Source organism: Sycon ciliatum, chromosome 4 (assembly GCF_964019385.1).
Source record: "Sycon ciliatum chromosome 4, ocSycCili1.1, whole genome shotgun sequence".
In the NCBI taxonomy this organism is placed as follows: Eukaryota; Metazoa; Porifera; class Calcarea; order Leucosolenida; family Sycettidae; genus Sycon; species Sycon ciliatum.
The window spans coordinates 35,805,081-35,828,547 of NC_088646.1; the positions used below are offsets into that span (position 1 = coordinate 35,805,081).

A 23,467-nucleotide genomic window follows, 5' to 3' on the forward strand; every position below is an offset into this window, starting at 1 on the left:
TACGACTTTCCATCGAGACTCCGGAAGTGAGGATCGCCAAACACCCAAGCTGTGAAACAGAAGGAAAAAAAGTACCGCGAACATGCTCTCCTTGCGTGGATCATCGTACATAGGGCAAATGCATGAACAAACAAGAATTGGCCTGTCATTCGGTGGTGATGGATACACGCTCATATCCATGCTGTACAGCACTAGCTTGAGAGCACATAGTGAGTAGATTTACTTTTACCCGTCCCTTCATGCCATGGCGTCACATAAACAACACACAGTCATGTTGTCACACATGCTGAGCCATGATGTCAGAACAAAATAGCAATGAAAAACTCATTAAAAAGCAATTGTAAACAATGCTCTCAAACAATGCATCAGTCGTACAAGCCTGCAAAACTTACTCCAGCGTGGAGGAACGTATCTGGATCCAGTGTCTGATGGCCGTCGCATGTAAAAGACATCACAAATGAATGCTTGCTCGCAGCATAGCTGGCGTTTGTCCTCATCGCCCATTTCAAATGCAACCGAGTGTGGATGATTGGGAAAGGTGACAAAGCCACCATTAGGAGGTCCGATGTTAAGAGCACCCTGAAACTTCCGATCATAACAGCAGATCTAGGCATGTACAAAGATTAGCAATCACAAGCGCAGACAATCAAATTACAGCTGTGATATCTATGCATGTCTTCTGATCTGCTGACGAAACTAAGGATTTTGCACAGGTCATGAATCCTGGAACAAACACAAGCCCACGTGTGCGACCTTGCACATTTGTTAATGTTCTGTATTCCCCATCCCTGAAGCAAACTTCCTTGCTTGTAGTCTTTTGGAATATACAGTCAAAGTAACCAAGTCCTAGTCTCAACCTGGGTTGTAATAACAGCATACATCCACTGGAGCACTCTGGCAGGGTACACTTTGGTCCAGTTAAATGGTACTTCTCACCCCTTCAGCCTCACTACTCTGGCCCATGTTGGGTCCATAAAAGAATGAAGAGCACAACATGCAGACAACACGCACTTGGACCTTTGTGATCGCCTCACGACCTATTTTAAATCACACACATACTTTGAAGCGGAATTCAGGGCACGTACTATGAAACCAGGTGAGAGTACTTTAGAATTCGCGCCAGCTTTACAAAAGTTAGCCTCAAGGGTGTATCCTGGCCAGGATAAATACGGACTTGTTCCAGCGCCTCTTGGTGAACCAATTTATTGATGGTCGTCCGTCTGTGGATCTGAGGCTGCATGTTCGCGGCGCAAGTCCGATGCCTTTGGCTCAGGCGGTCCAAAGAACACTGGAAATGACCACCATCTTCAACGCAGAGCAGCGCCGAGAGCAAGGTGCAGCCGGTTCCTCTCTAAATACAGTGATTTGTTTGCCATAACTTCCAATTAAATTTGTATCTGTTATTTTACATGGTGAACCGAATCATTGTTCAGTGCTTTAGCCTCTATAATTATATTCACCTCCTAACCACGTTAGATTCGGATGGAGAGCTAAGGATTAATTTATAGGAAGAAAAAGGACCAAGGAACTACAAGCTACGCTATAATGTCCACTAACACCACCAGCTACTTAACAATCAGCTCATGCGATAAAATTGCATGGCACTGACCAACGGTACTGACGTTCTACAACTAACTGCCACTCAGCTCTAGCACGTCTTGGATGCGCACTTCAACTAAACAGCCTTCCAACTTGGAGGGTTCGAAGTTATAGACATAACAAGGAGAGGAAGGCGCGCGCATTTTCCGGCGACACTGGCTAACATTCAATGTTTCCTGGTGATGTCGACGCCGGAACGCCTTGGAGACCTGGTTTACTTGCTGAAATCAACCCGAAACACCTCAGATGTGGTTAAATTGGTAATCTTATGAAGGGCAATCTGGACCTCCCCCCCCCCCCCCCCAATAACACACCTTCGCAATGAACTGATAGAAAATTGTTTACGTGACAAACTTACACTATAGATCCGTTTGCCGGAAAATCTGCTGGAGAATCTTTGCCGGACACAAAAGCGCTGCTCTTTGTAATTACGGAAGAGCGTGAACTGCTGATCAGATATGGCCTGTCTGAAAGAGGGTGGACAAGGCTGGGCTGCTTCGGAGTAGTCCCCTACTTCAGGATACAGTATAGCGTCGTCGTCAGCCCATTTCAAGCATTTGCGCTGCGCCAGGAATGTGCCGGAGCAAGGCCCCGTGATTCTCCACATCCACTTGCCATTGTAGGTGGTGTTGATGTTGCTTGATAGGTCCACGGTCTTCACGGCCGGTGTGCTAGAGTCAGGGTGTGAGTACGTGTATACGCCGGATCCATCCGTGTAGCCCATGCGCGCATGGATGTTGAACCGTCCAGACCACACGATGGAGCCGTTCAAGTAATGGAACATGCTGTAGCTCACGCACCCATCGGTGGTGACAACCGCCTGGAAGGAATTCGCCTGCAAGAAAACCAAGGCACAGATGAGTGCTGATATTAAAATTATCAATGAGCATACGTCTAATAATAGTCCACGCCAGCATTACATGATGAATGTCACACATCACAGAGCTCTACGCACCGAACAATAATGGTATAAATAGGCAACATAAAACAAAACCATACAAGGTTATTGTTGTGTATGCAAGTTAGTCATTATATATCTACTACACCGTTTGTTACTGTTTTGCGCATGCTCGCATATGGTTGTTGTTGTTACTTTACCTGACCAAGAGGAATGGCTTCCGAATTGCTAGTGTTTGTGTGTGTCAGTAAGAATGCATGAGTGAATGGAATGTTAGTCCGCAAGGGGACATAACAATTTGGCGACGAAGATAAAAGACGAAGATGTCGCGATCGAAGCTTGAAATATTTGAAAAAGGTGATTTTCGTGAGTATGTAGAGAGACTCACGTTTTATTTTATCGCCAACAGTATTGGACAAGTCGCAGCTGGGGCAACCGCGGACCAGGAGAGAGCGGCGGACACGCAAAAGGCAGCTGTCCTGATCAGTCAACTCTCTGCTGAGAACTACTCGATTCTGAAGAGTCTTTGCCTGCCGGACAAACCAGCGCAGAAAACGTTTGAGGAACTCGGAGAATTGCTTTCAGAGCACTTCAAGCCTAATGTCAGTGTGTTGGCGGCGACTCATAGATTCCAGAGGATTTGTCAAAAGGATGGAGAGTCAGCAACACAGTATGCAGCTAGACTAAAGCAAGCAGCCATGGACTGTAAGTTTCAGGCGTATTTGGACAGGGCACTCCGAGACCAGTTTGTCAGTGGGTTGAAGTCGATGAGTGTTACGAAGGAGATATTGTCGAAAGCAAAGGAGACCTCAAGTTTGGCGGACATTGTGACGATGGCATCAGCCTATGAAACTGCATCGAGAGAGTCGGAACAATTGACGGCACAGTCCGTCCACGCCGTTCGTTCGCGCCAGTCGACGAGCAAGCCAACTCCAACTTTCAAGTCGCACGACAAGAAATGCTTTCGGTGTGACAAGGCTGGTCACAAACCGGAAGAGTGCCGCTTCAAGAGTGTGAAGTGTCACGCGTGTGGTACGGTGGGTCACATCGAGAGAGCTTGCCGCAAGAAGAAGTCTGGACAAACCGTCCATCACATCGCGGAAGAAATTGGTGAGTTCGTTCCATGTGCTAGTAAACCCGATGTCACCATGTATAGTGTAAATGCAATGGGGCGACTACCGTACACTGTGTCATTAGATGTAATGGGTACCACTATCCAAATGGAGATTGATACGGGAAGTGCTGTCACGATTCTCAGCAGCGCAGATTTCTTGCAATGCAATGGTGTGCTGAGTAACCTGATGGAATCCAGTATCAACCTTGTGTCCTACTCTGGAGATGTGATTAATTGTCTCGGGGAAGCGGAAATGGAGTTCCGAATGGGCACACAATTGCACACACTATTGGTGAGGGTTACAAATGGAAACCGTCCATCTATTCTGGGCAGAGATGCAATGGCTTTGTTCAAACTCCCCTGGAAATCAATTTTCGAAGTGCACCAGGTCGAAAAGTCTGGCGCTAAATTCATTGAGAAATACCCAGGGTTGTTCGACACCTCAGAAGTGGGAAAGGTGAAAGGCGTGCAGGTGAAATTGCATGTGTCTGATGAGAGCCCTGTTTACCGAAAGGCAAGGCCGGTACCACTGTCAATTCGGGAGAGCTATGTTGAGGCTCTGAATAAATTGGAAGCAGATGGTATAATCGAGAAAGTCACGCATTCAGAATGGGCCTCCCCCACTGTCACGGTAGAGAAATCAGGAGGTGGGTTGAGAATCTGTGGTGACTACAGTGGCACTATCAATCTGCATTCTAAATGCGAGCAATACCCGCTACCCACTCTTGAGGAGCTGTTGCACAAATTGGGCCCGGGGTCTAAATTCACGAAGCTGGATTTGTCGCAAGCCTACCACCAGCTAGAGATAGCACCTGAATGTCGGAAGTACACCACGATCAATACCATGCAGGGGTTGTATCAGTACAAACGACTCCCTTTTGGTTTTCACAGCGCCGTATCTATTTTCCAACGGGTAATGGAAGAAACCCTTAGCGATTTGCCAGGATGCGGGGGCTACATCGACGATGTGTTGTGTACTGGTCGTGATGAGGAGATCCATGAGAAAAATGTGGATCAAGTGCTATCTTGCCTAAATGAGAAAGGATTCAAGCTCAATCCTAAGAAGTTCAGCTACATGGCGGATAAGCTAACGTACCTCGGTCATCAGGTAACCGCGCAGGGAATCGCACCCTCGCCTGATCGAGTGAATGCCTTGAAAGTCGCAAAGCCGCCTAACAACGTGAATGAATTGTACTCTTTTCTGGGTGCGGCAAATTTTCAACGGAAATTTGTACCTCGGTTCGCAGAGATTGCTGCACCACTGTACAACCTGCTCAGGAAAGAAATGAAATGGCAATGGAGCAAGGCAGAGGAAGATGCATTCCAGGCCTTGAAAGATGCAATGTGTGAGCATACGCTATTAGCACACTACGAGGTCAAGAAGCCAGTCACACTCCAGGTGGACGCTTCTCCAATGGGTCTAGGTGCCGTACTATTGCAAAGGCAAAAGAATGGTGATGTTTTGCCGGTTGCTTACGTGTCAAGGAAATTGACACCGGCTGAATCGCGTTATGCACAAATCGAACGGGAAGCCGTAGCTGTGGTTTTCGGTGTTACGAAGTTCCAGAAATACTTGCTAGGGCGCCACTTCACGCTTCAAACCGACCATCAACCACTATTGAAGTTACTGGGAAACAACGAACCAGTTCCTACACTTGCATCAGCTCGCATCAAGAAATGGGCACTAATGCTAGCTGGCTATGATTATGAGATCAAGTATTTGCCAGGCAAGGAAAATGTCTACGCGGATTTCCTGTCTAGGCAACCATGTGAGAATATCAGTCCGTCTGCAGAGGAAATGGTTACGGTTCGTGTCTTGCTAGTGGAGGAAGATACGATAATCAAAGCAGACGTAGTGAAATCGGAAACAGCTCGTGACCCTGAGCTATCTAAGGTGCTCTACTATGTAGTGAATGGTTGGCCTAGCTCAGTACCCCAATCGTTTCGGTCTTACCACAATAAGAGGGATGAGCTGTCTGCGGAAGATGGTATCCTATTGTGGGGACAACGAGTTGTCATACCCAAATCACTAAGAATGGTATTGCTACGTGATTTGCACACGGAGCACTTTGGCATGGTCAAAACCAAGCAAATGGCACGACGGTACTTATGGTGGCCAAATGTGGATCAAGAGATTGAAATGTTGGTCAAGGCATGTGCTCAATGCCAAGAAAGTGCGAAATGTCCACCTGCCAAGTCGGGAACCTGGTCATGGCCAAACGGTCCTTGGAAACGGGTGCATATCGACTTTGCAGGACCATTCATGGGCAAGATGTTCCTGGTTGTGGTGGATGCATACACAAAGTATCTGGATGTAATTGCAATGTCTAATGCCACGTCTGCAACCACTATTGCGGCTCTGCGGCACGTGTTCTCTGTGTTTGGTCTGCCGGAGCATCTTGTTTCAGATAATGGAACCCAATTCACGAGCGAGGAATTCAAGGCTTTCCTCCGTGCCAACGACATTGTGCACACCCTGACGGCTCCAGGCCATCCGGCTACGAATGGACTTGCTGAGCGCTATGTGGGTGTGTTTAAGCAGAAGTTGAAGGAAATGGGTGCAACGAGCGAACCACTGCAAGCTCGGCTCGACAGGTTTCTGCTAACGTACCGCACGACACCCAACCATGCCGGCAGAACACCGGCGGAGATGATGTTTGGACGCCAGCCACGCACGCGGCTCAGTGCTCTGCGTCCCTCGCAGGTACGTCAACAAGCAAAGGCTTATGAGGACGGCAATCGCGTCAAGCCAGCGTTCACAGAGAGTGACTCTGTGTTTGCGCTGAATTTCGGCAAAGGTAATCGTTGGGTCCCGGGACGAATTGTGCGTGTCCTCAGTGACTACAACTATGAAGTACAAGTGGGTGATGTGTTGTGGAAGCGTCACCGAGATCAGTTGCGTCTACGGTCAGTTCCGGCAAGCTTGAGTGCATCGCTGCCAGAACCACTATTGGATACAATCGATCAGACGTCACCGTCACCAGTGCTGTCAGACGTAGGAGAGTCGTCACGGGCCAGTGATTTTCCGGCTAGCGTCTCGCCACAGTCTGCTACTGTACAAGTTGAGGCGGATCCTCCTTGTGAGCAGTCGGCTCCTGAAGTTGGTTTACCACAGGTCGAGAATACTCCCTGTGAAACCACTGTTAGACGTTCGTCTCGGCGTAGTGTTCGTCCGGATAGACTGATTGAACAGCTTTGAGCCGTTCCCTGATATGTCATTGCTGGACTGTTTAGCGAACTAGTAATTATTACCATGTACAATAGTGTGCAAGATCCTTGGTATTGCTAATATTGACTGACGGATTCCTGCATCAGATTATGTTATTGTAGTGCTGTGTCAAAGTTTAAGAATTCACGTACGGTGGATTGATGAACTTATTTTATGTGTTGCTTCAACGATTTTGAGGTATTTAATTGTGGTAGAATATTCCCTGGAACATTCTTGAAAGGGGGCAGTTGTTGTGTATGCAAGTTAGTCATTATATATCTACTACACCGTTTGTTACTGTTTTGCGCATGCTCGCATATGGTTGTTGTTGTTACTTTACCTGACCAAGAGGAATGGCTTCCGAATTGCTAGTGTTTGTGTGTGTCAGTAAGAATGCATGAGTGAATGGAATGTTAGTCCGCAAGGGGACATAACAGTTATGCATCTGTCAACAACCGTTAACCAGAGTTGCTTGCTGGTAGCGAGGTCGAGGCATTCCTGAATCGGCATATTCAGAGGCTTGACGTCTTCCTTGACACTATCGACCCATCGCACCTACTGTATTATATACGGTAACTTTTCAACTTTTCAACCAGGCGTGCATGGCGGCACAAAGTGAGACTAGGCGTGCATGGCGGCACATAGCGAGACTAGGCGTGCATGGCGGCACATTATGAGCATATATTTTGCTTTGTTCCCCACCAGTCGATGTAGATTCACAGATTTATAGAAGAAAAACAGTCTGAATCTGAGTGCACACATTTCATTTCATAGTGATGATAGTGTGTCGGCATCAACGGCCAACCAAGCAACTTACACCAAGTGCAGGGGCATTGCCTCGGTCTGGAAACGCATGCACGTCCACCCACGTGACAACCAACACCCAGCGAGCAGAAAAGGACGAGTCAGTAGCATTCCCGAGTGCTCTCACATCGCTGTTGGCTCGATCGACAACACTGCCCGACGTGTGGATCTGGTAATAGACTCTGCCACGACAGCGGAGATCCGTTATGGACCAGTAAGGTGAGATGATAGGCTGTCCTTCAGGAAAGGATATTGGTGGGTTGAAAGGAGCAGGCCTTGAAAATGTCAAATATCCAGCACTTGAGATCTGTGCACAGCCATCGCCGCACGCATACACACACACACACACACACACACACACACACACACACACACACACACACACACACGCACGAACATACACACACACACCATGTTATATGGGTGAGAGTGCAAGTCGTTGAGTTTCATGTGGAAGTGACTAGCTGTTCTGCAGTGTTTTCTGCACACGCACTATCTCACAGCCTATTTCCTGGAACTACCAGCATAGCACGCATCAAATAGGCTTCTTCGACATGCTCAAGGAGTGATGTAGAACAATTAGAAACAACTTACGCCAACAGAGGGATAGCGGAACAATGTTGTGCCAATAGGAATGCCAAACGGCAAGTTCAACACCCTGAACTTCACTTGGGACCCATTGGATGAGGATGACATCTCCTGATCCGTGACATTAGGACCGAACGGGTAAAAAACGTTGGATGGATCTGAATCAAAGCAGACACAAGATAAAGTCGCCATCTTCCAACATTTTTCTAATCATCCGCAAACTCCAACGCAGCCACTTACACACATTTAGGAAACTTCGCTTCTCAACTGCACTGAAGTGTCGTTGAAGCCGAGACCTCAGGTCGGCGGAGATGCTCCAGTTTCACCACCACAGTTGCGTCTGCAACCACCTCTATCATGCAGTATTCTGTTCTCGAGGTTCGTGGTGTCTCGTAAAAAAAAGATTAAAAAACTCTAAACTCCAAAAATGGTCTCTTCAATCGCAGTGAAGAGACCGTTTTTGGAGTTTGGAGTTGAGAAGTGAAGTTTCCTAAATATCTTCCAACATGTTTTGCAACGAGATAACTCAGACTAGTGAAAATCCCGGCCAAAGGGGTTGTCGCAAAAGGTGTTTCGTCCCTAAAACAAACATCGTTCATGAGGGGGAAGGTGGGAGCCAAAATCTCAAGTCGACCGACACTGTTCACATACATGTGCATGCATGCCATTTTCATTATCCAGCAAAGCGAGCATTTTGCCGCATACATCATTCGTTCAGCCCATGCCATTCATTATCTACTAACTCCACCAATGAGCTAACTCTGTTGGAGTGAAGCAGCTGTCTCCAGGCACTGCAATATCAAGATACCAACGGCATTGTCCTCGCTATGGTGGTGATGTGCCCATGGAGTGGGTCAGCCGAGAGTGCATTGTAGAGTGGTGAAGTAACTAATTTCTTGTAAAAGAGTCCAGAAATTCTGATTATCCACTCTAAACCATACTGGCTCAACTGTTTTGCCTCGACTAAAACGTTCTGCCATCACGTACTTCCTGATGTATCCGGTTCAGAACATAAACATGTACGTTGCCATACCTGCGCAGCCGGACTCCTCGAGGAAAATCCAGGATTGTTTAGCACACTGGTTACACTTGAGACCGGAGTGTCCGTCCCTGCATAGACACTGTCCTGTTGCATTGCATGACTGGTTGACTGCTCCAGCGCTGCACCTGCATGCTGTGAACAGTCACAATCACAAAAATTCTTGCTGCTAAAAATAGTTTGCCAGGTGCAGTATGGCAGGGTATACAGGCAGTGATTTTACAGAATGAAATTTTCTTGCGGTTTTTAAGTCGTGAAGCCATCGGGGGCTGAAAATTAAACGGCCAAAGAAGTTGTAAACTTAAGGGACGTTTGCTTTCCTGACCCCCTGTGCCATATACTTCCAGAGCTTATTGATGCAACATTGCAACAATACAGATAGGTAATGAACGATCGATTGAAAAGGAGGATTGAACTCGGATAATGAGCCAGTATTGACTGCTTGTTATCTTGTTACAGTCGTGGATAGTTGCTTCATAATTCGTTCCCATGTGTGTTCTTTCTATTTTACATGAAAAGGAGGAACCGATCTTTTCTGCGCACATAGCACTCTACTGCATTTGCATCAAGATCTGGACCCTGGTGCCTGTACAACATCTATGCATGCAGTCATGTTATGAATAGATCGAGTACAAATCTGAGAGTATTGTTGGCGGTATGGGAATCACTAAGCTTACATATAATACTTTTCGGCGAAAAACCGGCACCAACATCACCCCTTATCCCCACCCCGATGCCAACCGTCACGTTCCAGTCTGAATGCTTGGAGCATAAGCCGCAGACCCGTACCTTGACAAGGAGTTCCTGGCGTTGTCGTGCAGCTACCACAGCAGGAGAGGGATGAATTTGGCCAGAAGTAACCCTCCTGACAGCGATTGCAGGTTCGATCTGTTACACCTGCTCGGCATGTGCACTGGCCAGATGACTCGTCGCATTGTACTCTGTTCGAGCCCTGAACATTGCAGCCGCAAGCTGTACAGTTAGCCAATGTTGGATTGCGGAAGAACTTTGCTTTGCAGCGATTGCACCTGAGCCCAGCCACATCGGTCTTGCAGGTGCATGTTCCCGTTACACGGTTGCAACTTTCTGTGCCGGTTGGCTCACATAAGCATGGTGCACAATTCAGCAGACTGGGCTTCTGGAAGTAGTTCACTCGGCATTGCGTGCAGTTAGCGCCGATCACATTGGAGTTGCACTGACATGTTCCATCACTGCCTGCACACTGGGCCGTGCCAAGAAGGTTGCAGGCGCACTCTCTACACGAACCCGGACCGGATGGCATGTAGAAGTTGTGCGGACACGAGTCACAAACAGGCCCGAGGACATTCGCCTTGCACTGGCAGGCACCCGTGAACGGGTTGCAGATGTCCGTGCCGTTCACGTTACACGCACACTTCACACAGTTAGGCAGTTGGCCTTGCCTGTGGTAGCCCTTTGCGCAAACGCTGCATGACGAGCCGGCAACATTACTATGACACACACATTCACCAGTGACCGAGTTGCAGGATGCAGTGCCAAGTGGATTACATGAGCAGCTGACACAGGACCGTGTGACATTATTGTAGTAGAAACCCGCTCTGCATGAACTGCACGTTGAACCCTGGGCATTCGGTATGCACGCGCATTGGCCCGTGCCTGGATTACAGCGTTTAGTGCGTGATGAATCGCACGCGCACACAGTGCACTGGGCCAGTGTTGGATTAGAGTAATAGCCAGGTGCACAGGAATGACAAAAGGAACCAGTGACGTTAGGCCGGCAGACACAGTGGCCTGTCGCAGTGCAACTGCTGCTACCAATCGGATGGCACAAGCACGGTTTACACTGAGCAATGCTTGGATTGGGATAGGAAAGGGCTATGCAGCTGTCGCAGCGACTTCCACCGACATTTGGCCGACATATGCACTCCCCACTCTCCTGATTACAACCGAGAGATCCAGAGGGGTCGCACTGGCACCGCACGCAATTGTCTAGAGTTGTATTTTGGAAATATCCAGGAGCACAGGAAGAGCATTGGCTGCCTGCTACATTCGACCGACAATGACATTTGCCATTCCGTGGATCACAACGCTGTGTACCAACAGCATTGCACAGACATTTGGAACAGGAAGCAACAGTGGGCATAGCAAAATACCCCGAATCACACTGATTGCATGTTGTGCCATTGACATTGTCCCTACAGTTGCACACACCATTAGTCTGATTACATGACACAGTGCCGGCAGGAAAGCATGAACAGCTGACACAGTTCTCCAGTGAGGGAAGTTGATAATGGAATGACTGGCATCGATCACAGTGCGTTCCGACTACAGATGGCCTGCACTTGCATGCACCGCTTTGCTCATTGCAAGAGAGTGAGCCAGCCTGATGACATTGGCACAGTGAACAGTTGGCCACGCTACCTCCAGCTCGGTAGAAGAACAAGGCACAGCGATCACAAAGCACACCTGTAATGTTCGCCTTGCAGATGCATTTCCCGGTCAGGCCGTCGCAGAACTGTGTGCCGTCAGTGTTGCATGCACACCGCTGACATGTCTGCAACTTGCTGGGTCGGTAGTAGCTCGGACTGCAAGCGCTGCAGTTCTTCCCAGCCGCATCCTGACGACACATGCAGTTACCAGTTTCAGGATCACACGACGTACTAGCCAGAGCATCACAAGTGCACGGTACACAGAGACCTGTCTTGCTATTCTTGTAGTAGCCCTGCACACACGTCTGACAACGATCACCGGTAGCGTGCGGACGGCAGTTACATAGGCCGGTCTCCTCCGTGCAAGAACTAGATCCACTCTGGTCGCAGTTACAGGGCGAGCAGTGGGTGAGGGTAATGTTTCTGAAGTGAAATGGAGCACACCTGTCACAGCTTGAACCAACAACGTTGTGGTGGCACTTGCATGTGCCCGACGCATTGCAAGACAGTGATCCGACCGGGTCACACATGCACGGAGTACACTGGGCCAGAGCTTGGGCTTTATTGGCGTTAGGTGCTGGGTAGTAGAGGTGGGTGCATCGGTCGCAATGACTTCCATCTACGTTAGGTTGACAAATGCAGGCACCAGTGTCGTTATTGCAGCTGACGGCACCCACTGGATGACAATCACACTGCTGGCATGGACCCGAGGAGTTACTGTAGTAGCCTGCTGCACAAGAGCTGCAATGTGCACCCACCGCGCCAGGACGGCACGCACAGGTGCCAGTGGTGTTACCGCAAGACAGGCTCTTTCCCTTGTCGCACGAGCACGCTTGGCAACTGTCCAGTGAGGACGTTGTGAACGCGAAAGCGCTGCACTGCCCACAGTACAGACCGGAGACATGCGGACGGCACATGCACACACCGGTTTTCATATTACAGCTCTGCGTGCCATTGCTGACACATTGGCAGTCATCACAGTTTTCCAGCGACTGCACCTTGGTACCAGGTGTGCTACACCTATCACAAAGAGCTCCAGCGATGTACGGCCGACAAGTACATGATCCAGTGAGATTGCTGCACGATGCACTGCCCACAGTGTCGCACGCACACGGAGAACAAACAGGAGGGTTGGCGGAGGAGCTTAGGAAGTGCCAGTGCCTGCAGGATGAGCATTGGTGGCCTATGTACCCACTGGTGCAATTGCATTGGCCCGTTAACCAGTCGCAGCCTGATGCACCATTGGGGTTGCAGCCGCAGTCGGTGCACGAGCTAAGGCTATTGTTTGTGCGGTAGTTACCAGCTGCACACCGATCGCATCTATCACCAGAAACATTAGTGCGACAATGGCACTGACCATTGTTACTGCAAGACAATGTGCCATCAGCCGAGCAATCACAAGGAATGCAAGATGGGTCGTCGCCTTTGTTCACAGTACCGAGGTAGTGCAGATGAGGACATTGATCGCACCGCTTCCCAGTCCAGGTACGGTGACAACCACACTGCCCAGTGGTTCGATTGCAAAATGCACTGCCTGGTGTGGAGCAATTGCATGGCTGACAATCTAGTATGTGTGGCAAGGGTGAGTAAAACCAGGGCTTGCACATGTCACACTTGCTACCGGTCGTCTGGTTACGGCATATACAATTCCCATTACGCTGGTCGCAGCCAACACTACCATTGCGATGACAGTCGCAGCGGTCACAGTGAGGCAGAGTGGAGTTCTGGAAGTGTCCCATTGCGCACACCGAGCAGTCACTGCCAGTCACGGACGTGTGGCAATGGCAGGATCCATTCCACCTGTCGCATCCAGCCGAGCCATTCTGATGACAAGCGCAGGGAACACAGTTCAAAGCATGCATTGTCATGTTCACTAGTGTACCAGTGCCTGACATTGGTACTGACACGCTCTTGTTCGATGTAGTGTAGTGGAGATGTGGGCAGATATCACAATGTGGTCCAAACCAGTTTGGTCCACAGGAGCAAGACCCGGATAGAGGATCACATCCTACGCTTCCGTCAATGCTGCAGTTACAGGCCACACAGAACCCATGGTCATTAAGGTAGTGCCGGTTTGTACAGTTGGTGCATCGCTCGCCATGGTGATTCGGCCGGCAGTTACACTGCCCACTCGTGGCATTACAGGACACAGAGCCACTCGAAGGGCAATTGCAGCGTTCGCACACCGACGCGTTGGTGGAATGGTAGTGAAAATCGAGGCATCTGTCACACCTGGGTCCAGCAAAGCCTGGCATACACAAGCATACCCCCGTCAACGGAGCACAACCAATCGAGCCAGCTCTGTGGCACTGGCACGCAGTGCATTGCAGTCCATTGGCAACAAGACCAGTAGCAGTGAAGTTGCATTCTGCTATGGAATCATTACAGACCAGTGGTGGTAACAAGTCAGTGACGTTCATCATGTGGTCAAAGTTTGCGGCATTGCAATCACCCAAAGAAGAAGCAGTGCAATTTGACAGCCCAGTCGCATTTCCGCTGATGTTTGTGTTCCTGCTGATGAAATAAAACTGAGGACACGTTTCACACTGTTTTCCCGTCCATCCTGAGGAGCACAGGCACTGTCCAGTGGTGCTATTGCAGCCGACAGACCCACTCCAAGAGCAATTGCATGGCTGACACCGACCATCCATCGACCGGTGGTACTGTTGCGAGCACTGAGAGCAGTCTGCACCCTGAAAGCCTGCTGCACAATGGCAGATGCCGGTGTCCTGTTGACAGCTCAGTGTACCGTGAGTAGTGCAGTTACATTTTACACAATGCTGTGCTTTGTTGGGGTAGTAGAATGATGCACATCTCTGGCATTCTCCTCCAGTATATCCCGGTCGACAAGTACAATCTCCATTCGCTACATTGCATGATGCTGCTCCTTTTGGATCACACAAGCATGGCAAACAATCCACACTGGCGAAGCTGGTGTCGTTCGAATGGGATATGCCACGATAGGTCAAGTTGCTGCACGTGTTGCAAGTCGCACCCTCCCAGTTGCTTCGGCATTGACAAGTGACGATCTTACTGGAGCCCATCCCAGCCGTTTCAGTGCAGGTGGCTGTACCGTTGACGGAGCATTTCGGACAAAACTGGCACGTCTGATTGCTGCTTGGAAGATAACCGGCTGGCACGTCGCATTCTTGACATGACTTGCCGGAATAGCCTTCCAGACATGAGCAAACGCCCTTTGCCTCATCACAGTAGTCGGTCCTAGCACTAGCGCATTCGCAGCTCACACATGCTGTTCCATTGTGGTACTGCATCTTTGGACAGTCAGGAAGAGATGTTGGCGGCGGTGGGGGTGCAAGCGTTCCTGGTGATGCAGGGGTAGGAGCAGTGCCTGTCAGCGGAGTGGTGGGTTGTGTTTGGCTACCGGTTACAAACTCTGTGTCCGTTGGGATTGTGTTAGTTTTGAAAACGTCGGTTGGTTCTGTTTCACTTCCTGTAGCAAACCCAGAGGTAACTACTGCTGCCGTGTTCGATGTGGAGAGCTCAGTTGTCTGTCCTGGTGTTCCTGTTGAAAAGCCCGTAGGTGTAGGGAGTATGGACGCTTTGGTAACGTCGGTTGACTTGTCGGCACTTGTCATAGATGCTGGTGTAGGAGCAGAGCCTGTGTGAAGGTTGGTTGAGTGTACATCACTCCCAGTTGTAAATGCTGTGCTCGTCGGCGTTGTGCTGGTTTGCTTAAAGCTCGTCGGCGCTGTGCTGGTTTGCTTAAAGCTCGCCGGCGCTATGCTGGTTTGCTTAAAGCTCGTCGGCGCTGTGCTGGTTTGCTTAAAGCTCGTCGGCGCTGTGCTGGTTTGTGTAAAGCTGATTGGGCCCGTTCCATTGTCTTTAGCACCGTCAGTTGGTTTCGTCTCGTTTACTGTAGCAAAGGCAGAAGTCAATGAAGCTGGAGTCACTGCTGTCGGCGGTGAGCTTCCCGTTGTAAACGCCATGGGTGTTGGGGCCGAGCTCGTTTTGAATGAGTCCTCACCATCATCGGTTGGCGGTTCTGAAATAAGTGCACACGGGCACGCGCATAAACACACACACGCACACACACACACACACACGTACCCATATACATGCAAACTTGCACAAACACGTACCCACACATACATTCAAACATGCATGGACACAGACACAGACACACAGAGACACAGACAGACACAGATACAGGCACAGACACAGACACACAGACACACAGACACACACACAGAAACAGGACCAATGAGTCTTAGACGCACTACAACAATAAGACACAAACACTTGCGCGCACATAATTTTCTCCCCCCCCCCCTGTCTCCCTCTGCTCTTCTCTTTTATCTTATTCTCTCATCTTCTATTTTCCCGTGTTATTTCCTATCATTTGCTGTGAACACCTTGAATGGAGAGCACTTGCTACAGCGTTGAACCTGGGTTCTCAGTACATTCCCAATTTGCAAGGCTAGGCGGGGTTGTGAACAGGCTTTCATTGAATATTGTCATATTACTTCCTATTATGGTGGTTTAGCGTGTGCGCTAAGCCCTGTTAACGAACGTGGAACATCTACCACTCATACTTAGTCTGATGATCATGCATCTGATTATGATGTCATTGCTATACATGCGCATGCGCAGCGCGCGCCACTCTCCCACGCGTGCTTTCCAAATCTTGCTTTAGAGAGAGAGAAAGAGAAAAGAGAGACTCCTTTGTCACTTTTGCTTTCCGACGACTTGACTGTTCACTGGTTTGTCCGTCAGTTGTCAATTTCCCCTTCCCTCCCAACCCCATTCGACTGGGGATCACTATCTCTCCGTCACTGTCACCATAATTTCCTCAATCACAGTGTCAGTACAACTCTTGTCAATATACTTATGTAATACGCGACCGAGTGACAAGGCAAAACTGGTCCAGTCTCTCCGACTCAAAACACAGGTAGTATTCTCAGGGAACAATATTGCACGAAAAGACAAACGTAGGTAGCACAGAACTAACTTATAGTATATTGAAAGACTCAATAAGTGAAGGTAAGACGACAGAAACAACGGAAACGAAGGCTCTGCAACAACTGAGCTGGGCAACTGACACACGGATCTATATACGGTACGAGATTGCCAGTTACAGCTCCGAGCGCTAGCTAGCGAATGAAGGCAAGGGATCTGATGGTGTCAGCAATGCATAGTGCAATACATAGTAATACATAGTGATTTGTGTTGGGGAAAGTCCGTCTACTACAACTTATATCGGGTGAGGGCAGTCTATCTCCGCAGCTGGCTCATTTCAATCACTACCGGTCGCAGCTCCTGCCCACGGCAGGCCGACCGTCTCTCGTTCACACTCTGTGTGCTCCAGGTCACAGCTCCTGCGCAGAGCAGGCCGACCCGTCTGTCTCTCTCTCTCTCACACACACTATGTGTGCACCGGGTCACAGCTCCTGCGCAGAGCAGGCCGACCTGTCTTTTATTATGCACGCCAGCTGCTCCGCCCAATATCCCTGATATGCCAACCAGAAAACAATGTGTTCTGAGCCGGGTGCATGCCTGTATGTGGAGAGTGCGTTAAAGGGGCACTCCGGCTTCATTTTCGACGCCGAGTTTTCGATGCCAAGACGAAGGTAGGTGAAAGAGAAGACCCCTCGAACAAGAACGAGTCTCCAGAAGCGATCGAGTCGAGCAGGAAGACGACTTTTTGAATTTCGCCGAGCGAGCGCTGATGACGTAATGAGAGATTAGCTTGCCAGTGGAAATGCATCTGCGCACATACATTTCACATACTTTTTGGCCAATTTTCAATCGAAGAGGAGGTTGTTTTCTATGTTCTCTCAACGTCGTGAGCGATCCCGTCTTCTATACCCTTCCAGGTACCCTGAAGGTCCTCCAGAGGAGAATTTATCTCCAGCGAAGCGTTGTTGATCCGCTAAATTCGTCTCGAGACATATTCACCCAGTGCAGTGCTGATAAATGTAGAATGTTGAATCTGTGATAATTGTCTACGATGGAGAGAGAGGTTGATAGCCGCTGTCGCAGGGAGAGTGAAGCTGCTGGAAGTAACAACGGGGAGCTTGTTAGCATCACATGTGCATCCAGACTTCAAAGCAGCTTGACGGAATCGGGGAGTACTGACTATTTGTCTCGCCCTCAGTTTAGTGAATTTTATGACCAGAAAATTATTCGATCAGGATCCCTTCTAGAAGATGTGTAGTACAGGTGATTTCTGAACTTGACGATATGGACACCGACCAGTAGACCTACCAACAACGTGTACCTGCAGGAAATTCACCCAAGGCTATTGCTATCCTCTTCAGTGGCTGTTGTTTTTTAGTAAAAATATGTTCACTTCTCTCAACATACTCCTGCATGGCAGCAAGAAGGTGCGCTATGGAATTCAACGCCACAATCTTCGCCCAGCTGTGGATGAAGCATGGTCAAGTCATGGCAGTACATATACTTGAAACAGATGAGAAATTGAAGTTCATTTGTGATGGGAAGTTTGACAGCCCCAGTGACCGAGTCAAGCAATGTCTTTTGCCGTGGCACAAATTGCTGAAGAATCCGAGATGGTCTTGGAACTATGCACATGGACAGATACTACCAGAAATAATGGTGGCATGAACCATTGTGGAATGGGACAGCTCACGGAGAATACTGGAATAGCTCAAGTATCTCTAAGTGATTGTAAATCCTGTTCTGGCTGATAGCTTCAGCCCGTCAATGTACAATGATGGGAACATGCATTTCTGTTTTCTACATATTTGCCGGCTACTGTACTGTGGTATTACAGTTGCAGGTCCCTTATATAAAAAATATGTTCAACCCCCTCCCACATACCCACATTATAAAAATGAACTAACAATTTCACTGTTGGACTCGCAGGCGGCTAGAGAGCAAAGGATTAATTTATAGCAAAGAAAAGGACCAGGGAACTACACGTAAATTAGTTACGCTATAATGTCCACGAACAATTTAACTGTATTTGAAATAATTTTGTTTGATACCCTGAGAACTCTGAAACTTCGGAGCACTGTGGATTATATGTGGATACAACATTTATGGAAGGAAAAGTGGAATAATTTCTAACACATTGTTCAAATAATTATAGCACTGAATTGTTGAAATTGTGAGCACATTCCAATCAGCACTCTACATATGTATAAGCGGTGGAAATCGTTAGGAATAGGTCGTGAGTTGTCAGAGTGCTCCAGTATATGAGAGAATGTTTTGTTTGTCTAATCGACGGCTCGTTTGAAGCCAGAGTTGTTTGACTTGTTTCGGTCGACTTGATTCTAGATAGTAGTCGAAGGAGTACTATGAAGTACACACCACACGTTGTCCGTAAGGTATCTCGTGAGAATTCTGTCGGTACACATCAGGTATCAGCTTGGAAAGATGGATCCTCTCTGTTTCTTGAAAGCCTGTCTAGTTGGACTGTGGCTCCAGCGATTCCCTTCTCAGAGCAGATACCATACCCAATACTGTCAATGCATATTGGACAGACCTGTATGCACAACAGAAATAGTGGAGAGAAATCTCTCAGCTCATGAACACGTCAGTGAAGTTTGAACTGCCGCTGTTTGTGGCCATTAGTATAAACCTATCGACTATAAGAATAATGTGCAAACAAACTTCTATAACCACAGCTGGGGCCATGGAATTATAAACTTAGGGAACTGCCAATTCTGGTCTGAGTTGCATTCGAGGCCTGCAATTCATGATGGCTATCGTATGTTGCATTGACCAGAGATCATATTATAAAACTTCCATGCCACATTGAAACATGCACCACTTTCGAGTACTTAGGTATCCCCCACCAAATGGGCATTCGTTCTCGGGGTGGCAGGCGTCACTATTCGTTATGCCTGGATCAGATTTCATTGACCCCAACTGTCATGAAGAATCATTTTTACTTTGACTGGATTTCAGTACAAGTTGTAGAACTGCAGAATCAATTTCGTTGTATTTGGGCAACCATTTGAATTTCACTACAAACGCTCTATTGGGAAAATAGAATTTTTTTATAAAATGCATGTCCAAATTCCACATCCACCCAAATCGGAATACTTGATCACGTATTCAGTACTACACGGAATGTTTAGAAAACGCCGGGGAATAGGAATTTGCTAACGAGAACTCCAGGCCAGGGTACTAGCATACGAACAAAACAAGATAAAAACTCACCAGTGTACTTGTAGTAATTCATGTCGGTGTAATATTCACGATAAGCACCGAGGCACCCTCCGATTTGGTCAAGCTGCTTTGAAGTCTGGTTGTTCAGGTGATACAAACGGGCTTCCCGTTGTTACTTCCAGCAGCTTCACTCTCCCTGCGACAGCGGCTATCAGCCTCTCTCTCCATCGTCAACAATTATCACAGATTCAACATTCTACATTTATCAGCACTGCACTGGGTGAATATGTCTCGAGACGAATTTAGCGGATCAACAACGCTTCGCTGGAGATAAATTCTCCTCTGGAGGACCTTCAGGGTACCTGGAAGGGTATAGAAGACGGGATCGCTCACGACGTTGAGAGAACATAGAAAACAACCTCCTCTTCGATTGAAAATTGGCCAAAAAGTATGTGAAATGTATGTGCGCAGATGCATTTCCACTGGCAAGCTAATCCCTCATTACGTCATCAGCGCTCGCTCGGCGAAATTCAAAAAGTCGTCTTCCTGCTCGACTCGATCGCTTCTGGAGACTCGTTCTTGTTCGAGGGGTCTTCTCTTTCACCTACCTTCGTCTTGGCATCGAAAACTCGGCGTCGAAAATGAAGCCGGAGTGCCCCTTTAATTTCCTATCCTTTTTTGCCAAAAGTGCATAAACAACAGTATGCAACAGTGGTCATGGGTCAGTGCATGGTGGGCTGCCTTCATTACGTAACTTGCCTCCATCACGCTCTGAAAGCATGCACTCAAACCCACGATTTCTCGTACGAGCCCATCCGTTTTTGCTCCAAAATGGCCACACATGGTCCCATGAGAGCATTGCTTGTGATGAGTGTTTTTGACTACAGCAAGTAGCACCTTTATCTCTCACTCTCAGCTCTCGTTGTGTTGGCACTGAAGTTGGCATTTCTTTACTTCACTGCATTTCGAGGATTTATAGTGTGTTGCGCGTTCATATGGCTTTGCCAGTTCAATCCTTCTGATGAGATGGCAACAAAAACACTAAGGACACCTAACCTTATCCAATGGTGTGTGTATGTGTGTTCAATGCGCAACTCGCCTTACTTTTTGCGTTAAATCCAAATTCTACATCCTATGTAGAATGAGAAGGAGAGCTTGGTGAGAAGGAGAGCTCTGTGCCAAAACTTTGCAGCTTAGAGAGCGTGTTCCAATACCTGTGCGATCTCTAAATTTTGGCACGTGAACTCCAGTTCCGCACGAAAGGTCATTTCAAACCAGAGGGAATGTGCTGTGATTGATTTTCCGCAGTGCATGCACTGCAGCTGAATGATGTAATGAAGGCAGGGCGCCGCGCATCTGGCCCATAGAAAAGAGATCCCAGTTGCATACTATACTCTTGTTTATGGACTCTTGTCTCTGCTTTTATCTCACTACAACATTAATGCGCATTTTTCTCCAACCGTGGAAAGTCTCAACTGACAACCTGCTTGTTAATTAATAATAGCCATCCTACCGGTAGGGCCCAAAACTTTGCTTTGCAAAACTGCTTTCGGATGACAATTTTCTTGGAAAAATTGTTGAGATGAGGTCTTTGTAAGGCAAAGTAATGGGCGCAAAATGCAGGACTATGTCCAGTGCATTGCATACGTGTGTAGCGACCTCGCTGCATGACGTCAGTCTCCCTCACTAGCCCGAACGTATATACGCATGCGCAAACATTCTTCATCTTCTTTGGTCTAAAAATAAACAAAAACAGTTAGACAAAGTTGCCCTCTCCCCTGGAGTTGTAATTTATTAGGCCCCAGGGTGGTATGTCCCTGGAATCATCTGTCTTCACGTGAACAGATACGACCTCTGCCACCTTGGGTGCCTAAACGTGCAATTTTTTCAATTTTCAAAATGGCCGCACATGGTCCCATGAGAGCATTGCTTGTGATGAGTGTTTTTGACTACAGCAAGTAGCACCTTTATCTCTCACTCTCAGCTCTCGTTGTGTTGGCACTGAAGTTGGCATTTCTTTACTTCACTGCATTTCGAGGATTTATAGTGTGTTGCGCGTTCATATGGCTTTGCCAGTTCAATCCTTCTGATGAGATGGCAACGAAAACACTAAGGACACCTAACCTTATCCAATGGTGTGTGTATGTGTGTTCAATGCGCAACTCGCCTTACTTTTTGCGTTAAATCCAAATTCTACATCCTATGTAGAATGAGAAGGAGAGCTTGGTGAGAAGGAGAGCTCTGTGCCAAAACTTTGCAGCTTAGAGAGCGTGTGTGGGCAGGCGTGTATTTACCGCCATATTGCCAGGTGTGTCTTTACCACCATATTTATCAACTATGTCACAAGCAGCAAAAAAACTGCATCAGTCAGATCTGGAGAGATACAGCCTGTTCCATCACTTCTCCCGTTACTTTGCTGATTAGCACTTTACACTCGATAATCTTGGCAAGAATCTGGCGGAACCGAAGCGTCCGTGCATCAGCTTTCTTTTTCAGCAAACCGTATGCCCTTTCTGAGCTGCTTTTAGTCGCCCTTTCATGAAGGCCCTTCGCGATGGAAACACGTGTATCTCTGACGTTGCGGTTCCGCCCGATTCTCGCAACTTATCGATACGAAAACGCTAATGAGAGAAGTGATGAAACACAATTGTACTACTCAGCAAACCGTATGCCCTTTCTGAGCTGCTTTTAGTCGCCCTTTCATGAAGGCCCTTCGCGATGGAAACACGTGTATCTCTGACGTTGCGGTTCCGCCCGATTCTCGCAACTTATCGATACGAAAACGCTAATGAGAGAAGTGATGAAACACAATTGTACTACTCTCTGACTGAGACAGTTAATGCTGCCGTATCAATGGATGGCAGAACAGTAATTTAGCACCAGCCGCGTACCACTGTTGAAGCCATCTGATCACATCTGCGGTTGCGAAGATTTGTCTCGCCTCGCTCACCCCATGCCTGTGACCATGGTGACGTGTAGCACAACATTACCAGTGTCGGAAATCGAGTGCAATGTCAGACAACATACAATTACGAGAACTGGAGACCACTATTCACCAGGAAACGCTAACTCTCCTCCCCATGTGAACACAAACAACACCTTCAGTATGAGTAATGATTCAATAACAGTTATTATTTACTAAAGAAGCAGTGCCATAATCCTTACCTGAGCCACTTCCTTCACCAGATACGAGTACAGCACTGAGGAAGACCGCCAGAAAAGCAACCAGAAGAGGTACTCTCCAGAAGACCGTTGCCCTCTTCGTCACAGCCATGCTTGCTGCTGCGGAATCCGCGGCTCGACCGATAAATGCTTGAAATGTCGAGGGAAGAGCCGTGAAATGCTGGTAGATCCTGTACTCTGGCTTTGACCAGAGAACACTAGAAATCCTAGGGGTGCCTCAGATCAAAAGACAAATAGTCGACATGACTGCACAAGATGCAGACGAGGACTAACTGAAAGCAACATTTGACCTCGGCATAGGCAACAGGGCCGAGGCTGAGCTAGCTGAAGATGCAGCTGACGTGGCCATCGGTTCCCGCGCTAGGATTAGGACTAGGAGTATCCGAACTGCAGGTCGAAAGTGCAGGGGTACAGTCCAAGTACCGGTGCCACATGAACGACCTTGAACGCGAGTTGGGGTCATCACCACGGAGATCACCACGGAGATCAAGAGTAGATCTATTGGGACCCAGGGAGTAGTAAAATAATT

The 23,467-nt window shown here is 48.1% G+C and overlaps 1 protein-coding gene across 1 annotated transcript; it reads right to left on the reverse strand.

The window, feature by feature from the left end:
- Positions 1 to 23,241, reverse strand: LOC135815922 (uncharacterized; the record flags this gene model as incomplete). Its single annotated transcript, XM_065329275.1, is given in 8 exon segments — positions 1 to 49; positions 393 to 606; positions 1,958 to 2,434; positions 7,637 to 7,930; positions 8,218 to 8,369; positions 9,245 to 9,385; positions 10,040 to 15,661; positions 22,921 to 23,241. Coding segments are annotated over 8 exon segments (7,058 nt in total), but the record flags the coding sequence as incomplete, so codon positions are not given.
- Between the last annotated feature and the right edge of the window lie 226 nt (positions 23,242 to 23,467).